The sequence below is a fragment of the Anabrus simplex genome, chromosome 1, assembly GCF_040414725.1.
Source record: "Anabrus simplex isolate iqAnaSimp1 chromosome 1, ASM4041472v1, whole genome shotgun sequence".
NCBI lineage: Eukaryota > Metazoa > Arthropoda > Insecta > Orthoptera > Tettigoniidae > Anabrus > Anabrus simplex.
This window is the reverse complement of record NC_090265.1, coordinates 132,815,060-132,826,922: the sequence shown is the minus strand read 5'-3', so window position 1 is coordinate 132,826,922 and position 11,863 is coordinate 132,815,060. Positions and strand designations below refer to the sequence as shown.

Below are 11,863 nucleotides of genomic sequence, written 5' to 3'. Positions count from 1 at the left end.
ACTTGATCTCGCAGGCTGACGCAGACGATGACGGCAACACCATTCCTGTTGGATGTACCATGGTAGATCAGTTTATAGCCATCCCCGATGTCACGGGATTTCTGACTTTACCAATGTGTTTCTTGCACACATCCACTTTCCGTTCTTTCAGCATCGATGCTAGTTCGTGACTGCGTCCAGTAAGAGACCCAATGTTGAGCGTGGCGATCCATAAATGTTGTTTCGTTGGGCATGTTTCTTTAGCTGGTTCTGCCCTTGAACCAGTCGCCCTTTTCCATTTGTCATGGTGGTCTGGCGATCATTATTATCACAAGTAAATACATGACTCCCTCATACAACGAAGTACAAGGATATAAGGGAAGTCACAACAAAATAATGATAATGGTGGAAAGTGTGGTTTAAAATCGTGCTTCTGAGCCATAATGGTCAGAAGAGGAGCGAGTGAAAACAGAGCTAGGTAGCTGCAGAATCCTTGGGTTTACGTAGGTTAGCACCAGAACATGTGACAGAAAACAGTTGAATGTATAACTGCAGATACCCAATAGCTACATTGCAGTAAATTATACAATCAAATGGTCCAATTACTGGATAACGGCACACAGTAGATTGTTAATGTCGTTCAATCGCTGATCAACAGGCAATGGCACCTTGTTGTGTGGTACATTTGAATGGGCTGAGTTAGGACACTTATGGTGACAAGATAATGAATGATGATAATAAATAAATTCTCTCAAAATATTATACCATCACAGCAGCACTGCCTTAGGGTCTTATATCAATATTATCCACAGCTACTCGTTGCATGCCATATATTCGAGTTGTCACGATCCTCTGATCCTATTCTTCTCGAGCATTGCTGCAGGGCTCAATGACCCTCTCATGAAGATTTTGCAAATTGTAGGAGCCTCTTCTGCTCAAGATCATCCCAGGTGAAGATTGGTCCACCTATTCATTAGCTGAATTCCAGCTGTTTACACACTCAATCATTCATAACTTTTACCCATCATAGGGAAACATCCTGTTGCACTGCACCACCAATTACAGTTTTTATATTCTTAAAACTTTATGCTTTTTCTATGGCAGTCAGTTCACAGCCTTCTTCCAATAAGTCAACTGAAGTCTTCTTTATAAAATTATTAGTTTTTGCACGAAATATTAATACAGTCTTTCATATTTTAGTTTACTGGGAGAGTTTAACAATTTTTATTCCTAGGCAGTACTGTATTTTAGCCTCCATGGCTCAGACGGCAGCGCATCGGCCTCTCACCGCTGGATACCGTGGTTCAAATCCCGGTCACTCCATGTGAGATTTGTGCTGGACAAAGCGGAGGCAGGACAGGTTTTCTTCCGGGTACTCCGGTTTTCCCCGTCATCTTTCATTCCAGCAACACTGTCCATTCTCATTTCATAGCATTTATCATTCATTAATAAATCACCTTGGGAGTGGCAAACCCATTGTAATAACAGCCTATATATGTTGATTCATTACATCCCTGACCCGGTCAATGACTGGAAAACAGGTTGTAGGTTTTCATTTTCAGTACTGTATTTTCTTACTCTGGTCTTCCTTGAAATGTCACTTCTTCTAATTCTGGAAGAATGCTTTAAGCTGCTTTATTTCCAAGAGACTAGTCTTGACTTCATATATTTCACTGTCACATTTTTTTTCAGAACAATCATCAGTCCTCTTCTTTTTTTCTTATTTCACTCTACTTAATCCAAACCATCTCGCTCTATTTTTCCTAGGCAGTATTGTATTTTCTTGCTCTGGTCTTCCTTGAAGAGTCATTGATCCACTATATCATCAGTTCAGCAGTTGAAGTTTCCATTTATTTATTTCCACTTTTGAGACTGCCAATTCCATTGTAATGATAGTTTATAACAGAATTTACCTCAGATAGGTTATTAGTGAGCTAATATTATTATTTGACTCCAAACAATGTGCCCCTGGATACTCTCTATATAAAAAAAGAGAACTAATATTCTTTTCCGATTCACTTGCGGATTTATCAATGTTTAAATGACTACGTCTGCATCTCCTCCATATTGTGCACTAACTAGCATATATATTTATGGCAATCTTCTCTACTTTGAATTTAGTATAAGAAGCAGAAGGGATAAATACTCAACAAAATAACATCATTTTATTAAAAAAGAAGTTTTATTTCCTTTGACAAGAAAATGTCAGGGAATGATGTAAGTACTTAAAAAATATTTTGTATAAAAATGGTGAAACGTGAGATGATACATAAATATAAATGAGAATGAAATTATATACCAATGAATGATCTTATTGCATTGGATATATCTTACAATAATCACTTCACACTTAAAATATACTATTTGGCATCATATAATTTCAAATATTTAACAATAATAGAATCTCATCTTTAACATCACTTACATTCTCAAACATTCACACAAATTTCAATAAATTTCTTATGTATTCCACACACACACTGATTTGTTAATATATAAGCAAAACAAACAAAAATACTTCCAAGCAAGAAGACAACAGATGGATGTCTCTAGAGCAACTGGGTTCATTTTCAATCTTGTAGTTTACAGATTATGAAGACAGGTCCAGTATACCATTCCTGTCCTCTTTCAAAACTTTAGTGGAGTACTCTATCACTGTGTGTGAAATACTAATCTATTGTACAGTCTACTGATTTCAGTTTTAAATGCAAGTAAATAAATAAGGAGCTGGAGAACAATACTATCTCCCCTTCAAAAGCTCGCATTACAGGCAACATTTCTATATAAAACAGAATGGAACATTTTGGTTTATTTGTCAGTCAAATAACACTGTTGACTTCTCAGCACTGGCATCTTTGACAGTAAAATTATCAAAAGAACATTGAAATGCAGAATTTTACACCAGCCTGCTTTAAGCAAATATGCAAATCCAGACAATAAGAGTTCATAGTAAGGCTTCATTTATGAATTGTGTACCGTATATATATATATATATATATATATATAAAATATTATATTATATTTTTATTGCTGTCATCAAACAGTTATCTTCCAATATGAGTAAGTTTCTGTTCTATGTGAGGAAGTTTTACTGTAGAATATTGTAATATTCTCGTAATCTACCACAGAATTTTAAAAATCATACGTATATAATTTATTAGCATTTCTGCTAGTCTGTCAAAGATGCCCTTTCGTGGATTCTCTTTCACAAAGTGAAAAAATAATATAAACACTTCCATTTCATTTATATAAGTTTCATTTTCCAGGAAGTGATATGAAGATCTGCCTATCATAATAGGCTTTATTCAGTCTAACTACAAACAGAACAATTGTTGATAAGCCCATGTTTATAGGCTAATCAAACCCTAGCAGTATCACTATTTCTAATCTAATTAAATACAATAAAAAGGAAAACTAATTTGCATTGCTTTGTAATCTCCTCAAATCTAGAACAAAATGTGCATTTCAGTCACCCACATATTCAGGCAGATATTCTCTGCCTCAGTCTGCCCAGACAACATTCATACTCTCCTCCACAAACGGAGGAACCCTTTGTTAAAGGAAGTGATTCTTATGTGCTGCTAAAGCACAGTGTGTACTGCATTCACGAGCTGTCAGCTTCTTCAGCCCAAAATGAAAAGTTCATCTTGGGGATTTTCGTGTCATCAGTACAATATTCCAATCTGTTGCTGCAAAGAGAAAAAAGAATATGTTCAGTAACTTGGTCATGATCCTAAACTACATAACAAGATATTCATAATAATGATAGTTTTATTGTAATTTTTTTAATACAGCTTGTAAATTACCTGGAAGAGGGTTTATGGAAAACACTGGGCTGCATTTTCTCTACTTCAGCATTATCACAGAGTATACGAGCCAAAGTCACTTTCCGGATCTCTTGTAGCTGATCTGTAAATAAAAGAAAGCATGATTAAATCCCACATAGTCGAGTCAATGAGGTAACACAGAAGCAGCTTATTTTCACTCAACTGGAAAATAAAAAAATATATTCTAAAACTTACATTCAATCTGAACTGTTCATTATGTGTGTCCCAATTTAAAAGTGAAATACCATTATATACAAAGTCGTCTACAAAGAGCTAGAACCCATTACAGATACTATGCGTAAGAGGAGACTGGGATTCTTTGGTCATATCATGAGGATGCAGGATTCAAGACTTCCGGAACAACTAGTACAACATAATCTCGTCTCAAAAAATACCACAACAGGATGTAAATGGATGAGAGGATCTGAAGGAAATAGGCCTTACAACAGAAGACACCACAAATAAGGTAAAATTGAATACAAAACTCAAGAATACAAACCTCCAATTTACCCTTACATGAAACAAACCAACAACATGCATATTTTCAAGTGAGGAAAGGGCACGAAGATCGGAGCGTCTGAAGAAGTGCTAGGAGGACCGCAAAGCCAGAACAATCCCTTCAAAGAGACCTGAACGATGGACTGACTAAAGTGATCCTATGCGGTCATAAAATGAGAAGAAGAAGAAGATTTTTTTTTGCTAGTTGCTTTACGTCGCACCGACACAGATAGGTCTTATGGTGGCAATGGGACAGGAAAGGGCTAGGAGTGGGAAGGAAGTGGCCGTGGCCTTAATTAAGGTACAGCCCCAGCATTTGGAAGAAGAAGAATGGTGAAAGGATAGGATTTTCAAATTAATCTAGCAATATTTACTATATGCCAATAATGATAAGGGCCATCGATACTGATTAACTCTGAAATCTCAAGCTGAGCACTGAGAGACCTCAGCAGAAATGAAGTGCCTAGAAATGAGAAAACACCCTCAGAATTACCAAATGCCTTGGGAACGACAGAAAATAATGTTATTGGTTTTACGTCCCACTAATTATTTCTATGGCTTTTGGAGAGGCAGAGTTACCAGAATTTTGTCTCATAGGAATTCTTTTAAGCGCTGGTAAAGATGCTGTTGTATTTGAGCACCATCAAATACCACCAGACTGAGCAAGAAACAAACTCGCCAAGTTCGGCTTGGAAGGGCAGTGCTTCTACCACCTGAGCCACTTAGCCCGAAGAAGGTAAAATAAATTGAAAGGACACATCTTGAGACACCCAAGACTAGGCCATTTAGTTTTAGCAGGAGGTACAAGGTATTATAAGGGGAGACAAAGACATGAATATGGTAAGCAGATTAGAGTATCTGTAGACTGTCACCAAGAGGTGAGAATATTAGCATTGACTAGGGCTGTCATTATCAAACCAATCAATGGACCAATGACTCTAAGAGTCTTCTTCTTTTTCTACCACTTTTCCCACACCTGTGGGGTCACGGGTGCGAACTGTGTCACACCTGTGGATTTGGCCCTGTTTTACGCCAACCCTATATGGAGGGATGTAATCACTATTGCGTGTTTCTGTGGTGATTGGTAGTGTAATGTGTTGTGTGAATATGAAGAGGAAAGTGTTGGGAGAAACACAAACACCTAGTCCCCGAGTCAGAAGAATTAATCAGAGGTGATTAATATCCCCGACCCAGCCGGGAATCAAACTCGGGACCCTCTGAACCGAAGGCCTCAACGCTGACCATTCAGCTAATGAGACCAATGACTAAAAGAGTAACCTACCTACATCTACATTGTCAACAAATCTCATTAGAACTAATATCACCAAAGTAAAATTTCAGAGCAACATGATAAGAAGAAGACCTCGGCTACTGTGTGCAGGCATTTTAATTTTACACTACTTAGGGTGCTTGTATGTGAATTTTGACATTCTGTTTTACTCTACCAGATGTCAGAGTAAGCCAGATCCATGGCTGATTTTAATTCATTTTGTTGGGTAAAGATCAAATGTGTCACCAGAGATCATTTGTATGCCCACATCGAACATCATGGAGTGTCAAATGTACTTTTACCCACCCTTAAAAAATCTGAATAACTATGCCAGCTGCCAGCTTTGAACCCAAAATCTTGGAATCCAGAGGTCGATACTCTACCACCAATTCACAGAAAGAACTTCAACATGATAAAATTCACCAAACATAAAATGATTAGTGAGATAACATTATAGAGTCAAAATCTGATTCTAAATCAATATTTTGCACTATCAAACTTCTGCTACGGGCCAAGAGAAAATGTTCTCTATGCCCAACCAGGTAACTTCTTATTTAATGTGATTATTTCATGTGTGACAATTCTTTTGACCATTCTGTTTCAAAACAAACATTTAAAATTTCAACTGGATGTTGTTCTTCTGCAAACTGTATGTTCAACTTGACCCCAATTTACTTCTCTTCATTCTGTCTTTATACATCTGCATTTTCCAGATCACACTACTGAAGCTGTTGTACAGAGCATTAGCTATTTGAAAAATCTATTGTGAGCCTTTTATATGTATTTTCGTTCTTGGGTGCAAGTTTCAATTTTCACAGCTCAACAAAAAATGCTGTTTCTGTTCTCTTGTTTAGCACATAGTCTTGAGTACTGTACATACACAAATACATAAACCCTGCCACTGAATAATCCCCGCACCTAATTTGGAAAGGAACATTTTGAAGGAAAAAAAAGGTTGTTTTTTTGTAATTATATAACATTGTTAAATAGGTATTTATATTGAAAACCATGAATACTACAGTACAATAAATACGTCTGGTCCACATTACCAATTTGGAAGAGTAAATATGAACTTCCCTGGCACAAACCTATAACAAATCTATGGTAATTCATAATCATTTTCTTCATAATGGGACGAGAGATATGCAATACTAGTTTTCCTACATAAACGGACGCTATTTTGTTCAAAAACATGCACAAGCCATCCATAGCAAGCATCACAACCAGTAATTTTTAATTCTCTTGCTATTGCTTTCAACAGACATATCTTACTTGTGACCACACGTCCAAACCGTCCTCTTTTCAGTCACATATTCACACATCCTGTTTTCAATTTCTTGAAACTTCACTTTTTGTCCACAAAATACCCAGTGTTTAGTCACTGTTTGTATGTTCAAGATGAGCTTTATATTTTCTCCAATCAAGTATGGACCTCTTGTCCACATCATACTTCTCCTGCTGCGCGATTACCAATTTGCTCTGCCTCTTCAATAATGTGGAGCTTTTCTTTAGTTATGAATGACCTGTAGCAAGAACTCACACCAGCCAACCTACACACGATACTACTTAAAAATGATGCTACGCAAATGGCACGATATGTACGAGACACACTTCTCGCTTTGGCGGGAACAGTACTGTCAACAAAGGGAGTGGAAAAGTATACCAATTTCTAAATCTCTGTATGTCAGGAGCAGTCTACTGACCTCGATGCAAGTAATACCAGTACCCCAACGTTTTGCCACCAAATTTTGAAAAAAAAATAGGAGGGTCTCGATTTTGCACATATATGGTATTTTTGTTTAGATTAGTTTTTTCAAATAAGCAACAATGTTGATTGTTATTTCAGCTGTGACATATTAATATGTTACTGTCTGTTGCAAATGAATACTGGCAAATTTAATTTTTTAAATATGTAGGGATTCTTCATATGTATATGGTATTTTTTTATAAATCCTTTAAAATGTGCAACATAGACATTTACAATGGCAACAAACAACAGCATCCAGTTAATAATTACACATAAAATCTGCTAAACTATTATTCACCTTCAGAAAATGATCCTGATTGGCCCTTCAGGTCATAGAAAAATCTATCACCCTTCTTTGTCCTTCCAAATTGCTCGCCAATTATACAACGGAATGTCGGTCCAAGAAGACTGTCATCCTTGGGCTTCTCGGACATACCACCAATCAGCATATCAACATCATCTGGATGTTTATACATAGACTTCAATTTCTGTACAATCTGGAAGAGAAATATACACATTTAATTTCTTAAATGTATTATTATTATTATTATTATTATTATTATTATTATTATTATTAATTTCCCTACGACAACTATTGGTTTTAAGAGATGCCAGAGTGTTGGAATTTTGCCACTTGCCTGTCAACTGTCAAGTAATAACACTATGGTATGCAGGAAGAATCATTTAGGCTTGTTTCCTCAACACCGATGTCCCTCACATTCCTTTCAACAACCTATGATCATTGATCATGAAATCAATTTACTTGGGTGAACGAAGGTAGGCATATTAAACTACCTTTCAAATGAAGCAGCACATGCATACAACTCACTTAGGTGGCCATTAACATGAAAAAATATCATTCAATCTATTTATTGCAGTCTCTTAAGACCAATGACAGTTGAAGGTTTACTGAAAACACAGTATTAGTACAATTGAATGGATGAAAACCATAACGGTATAAGTGACATATCAAAAAAATGAGTTAAGTGCAATATGTAACTCCGGGAGGATGTATCCTTTCACCATCAAAGAGATACAAGTGATAGCAACAATATACTGCGTTCTAGTGATGGGTGGTATAACTACAAATAGCATGCTTTATTTGAGTGGTGACGGTGTTTAAATGCCTTTTTCTCTGAATGACCAAAATGCTACTTATACCGTTATGGTTTTCATCCATTCAATTGCTCTGTTTACTGCAAAATATCTAGTTCCTTCAAATAGCTGTGCATGTTGGATGAATATGTAAATATAACAGAAAAATAAATAATAATTTTGAGAAAATAGGCCTATGTAAGAATATCTATGAAATTAGAAAATGCACACCCAAGTTTTCAAATCCTTGTCTAAAACTAAACCCATCATTTCAATACATCTCTTTGAAAAATAACAATGAAGAACAAAACATAATTTCTGGGAGTGTTACTACCACTCTAAAATTTGGAAGTTAATTTATCTGAGGAACCCTCAACTATTACTCTGCAAGTATAACTCGTCATTTAAAACAATTCTATACAAGAATTTCTAGTGAAGCAAGCAAAGAAGTCATACTTACAGCCTTAGGTATCTCCTTGAAGTCATTAAAGCTAGTAGCAACAGGCAAGCCACAGATTTTCCTGAACTGGTTGTACCCAGGCAAGCCATGATCCCGTCCCCTCTGAACATCCAAACTAATTATGTCCAACCCATAGTTCTCCGAGTCTTGGTAAAGAAGGCTAGTGATCTGCAAAGAGAGAAGAAACGTGATGATCAGTGACCACTACCAAGAGGATATTTCACTATACAAAAATTATTCTATACTTGCATGAATAACTTACATCTTCAGTGTAAGTCATGTCATTCTTCTGACTGTTCTGTGTGGCAAGGCCCCGGACAAGTGCATCCAGATGATTATTCTCTTCTACAATACGAGGTCGGTTAAAATGATCCCGCAACTGGATTGTGTGATTCACTTCTCGATCTTCTTTCACCAATCTGAACACATATATCAATACAGTTAGCCCCACATCATTACAATATGGCGTATAAAGACAATCCCATATCAAGAAGAAGGAAATTCAAATAAACAGTATTACTAAACATCTTCCACATTTATCACTGCATTTATTTTTATGAAAACTATTAATTTCATAAATGATTTTTATAAACTTACCTCAGCTTTCCTTCCATTAGCGAATGCACAAATCTTAGGGCAGCAGTTGCAAAACTGTTTGTGATGGATGGATCAACATTTTCGCTATACTCCTTACTAAAGCCGTCTTTCTTTGATGTAAGACCAAACTTCTTGGTGTACTTCTCTCCTATAACAGATATAAAGAGTTCATTAATATTAACGACTTATAACATTTTTATTTTTATAACTGTTACGTTCTTCAGTCTATCAAAACTAATTTATGAATACATAAAATTTAAAAACTACAGTAGAACCTTGATAATTCAAAATTGGTTAATTCAAAATCTCGCCTAATTCGAAGCAACTCTTGTTCCCAGAAACATGAGGTACGGTTTTGCATGTTGTTTATATTGTTTTATTCGAAATACGGATAATTCGTAATTCGAAGAACAATGTTTGTTCCGTTACCGAAATTTAGACTTCTAATTTGAAATTGCCTTTACATTTTGAAAAAAAATAGTATTTTAGAATAATTTAAATTCAAAATTTCTCCGCGTCATGAAAGAATGTGTCTTCCAGAACGTGCAGGGGTAACTTTGCTCACTTTCACCTACTTCGGAGTGTCTACAGTGCGTTTCATATCTGCTATGTTCGAGCAGAATTGTAATTATTTTGTATTTGGCGTTTTGAGGAACACCACAATATCACGTAGGCCTAGCAAGAAGTGCGCGGAGAGGAAGAGGTAGAATACGCGACCACTGGCAATGCCGACAGTTGGCGAAAAAGCGTGGCTTCTTTGTTTTATTTTTTTAAATCCTGAGACCAAACGGAATTAAGGTTTTAAGGTTTGCCAGCCGGGAAGTGTACTGTGTTGCTATGCAGTGCACACAGAGGCCAATAACAAAAATTAAATTTGTAAATAACATACATTCAATGAAAACTGGTTTTGTTTAATATACAACTGTGACTCATTTCACTTGAACGTACAATTACAGGTTTCAGAGTTATTTACCAATACTAATTTTCAAATTTTGGTCACAATTGTACTTTTTTTTTCATGTACACATTTGTTATCAAAATAAAATTTACTACTAATTTACTACTAAGAACACAGTACTGTAAAAGTGAGCACTAATAACAAGGATCTAATTACTTTAAACTTAAAATAAAAGTTGCATTCTGTAGTGTCCACAGAATTTAACAAACAGACCACAAATACTAACCTAACACAAGAGGCAGCCATTCGTCATAAGTGATATGTTGGATTTCTGCAATGACAATTCTCCTAGCCTCCTGGAACAGCCTCTCATCATCCCATGTGGGATTAAGTTCTGCAAGCTTGTCAGCAATTCGATTATGTTCACGGAGCCAGATAGTGTGCATCACTGTCAGGTGGGGATGAGCATTCACACGGCTATCACCTGTAAACAGCACACATTCAATGAGAAATGGTTTTGTTTAAAATTCAATTGCAACTTTTTTTACTTGAATGTACAATTACAGTAGGTTTCAGAGTTTTTGACCAACTTTCAAATTTTAGTCACAACTTTACATTTTCTTTCATATACACATACCTGATTCATAACATGCCTGGGAGTTAGGATCAAGCTGGCACTGAATAGATGGGTCCTCAGCAGAGGGCAAGAATGTCTGTCCATTCTTTGCAGTATTCTTGAGATGACCATGTCTGAAAAGCCTCAGTTTCGCTGCTTTGTTATCAGTTGAGCCATAGATCATTGAACCGTCCAAGTAATGGGTTGCTTGGTTCATCTAAAAGTTGAAAATTAAATAATAATAATAATAATAATAATAATAATAATAATAATAATAATAATAATAATAATAATATTAAATGCACTAAAAACAGTTAAAATTGGCAGGCATATAGGCACTACAAATAGCCAAAATAAGCACAATGTTTACAATAGGCAAACCAAATAGGCATGAAAAATAACTTATATTTTAATAATACACTCAATCACTATGTAAGGAATTTACAACTATTCATGGTGTACATTTTGGGTTTATGCCGTGTAATGAAGTTGCCTTCAGGAATGCCAAATCTGATTGAACCAACTGACAGGACATGATTTTCTTGGCTTCTATTGTATAGACAGCATCATCATCCATTGCTTAAATTATTTAGTGTTGCAACAAAACAACTTGCCTCAACACATAAATTAATAGGCCTATGAACTATATAAACACTCTCAACGTGTTTTGAAATGCAGAAACGCGCTGAGAGTGTTTATATAGTTCATTACGCAGCATAAACCCAAAATCTACATCATTCATGAATAGTTACACAGGCCATGAAAGGCTAAATTATAATTTACAACTAATAAATTTTCAATATTTTCAGGTAACAATCGTGTTCTGTTGTCATGAAGAAAGTTTCTGTATTGTGAGAAGGATTTCTCAACATCGTA

At 35.8% G+C, this 11,863-nt stretch overlaps 1 protein-coding gene across 3 annotated transcripts in view; it reads right to left on the bottom strand.

The window, feature by feature from the left end:
- Nucleotides 1–2,142: 2,142 nt before the first annotated feature.
- Nucleotides 2,143–11,863, bottom strand: part of LOC136884836 (peroxidase) — a 91,757-nt gene continuing 82,036 nt past the window's right edge. For all 3 annotated transcript variants that reach the window (XM_067157133.2, XM_067157141.2, XM_067157127.2), the window contains exons 7-14: nt 11,009–11,204; nt 10,658–10,855; nt 9,474–9,621; nt 9,139–9,295; nt 8,877–9,044; nt 7,620–7,818; nt 3,786–3,888; nt 2,143–3,668 (exon numbers count right to left, since the gene is read on the bottom strand). In XM_067157133.2, the coding sequence (XP_067013234.2) occupies nt 3,584–3,668; nt 3,786–3,888; nt 7,620–7,818; nt 8,877–9,044; nt 9,139–9,295; nt 9,474–9,621; nt 10,658–10,855; nt 11,009–11,204 (1,254 nt within the window). In that variant the 3' untranslated portion in view covers nt 2,143–3,583. The remainder of the gene's footprint in view (nt 3,669–3,785; nt 3,889–7,619; nt 7,819–8,876; nt 9,045–9,138; nt 9,296–9,473; nt 9,622–10,657; nt 10,856–11,008; nt 11,205–11,863) is intronic.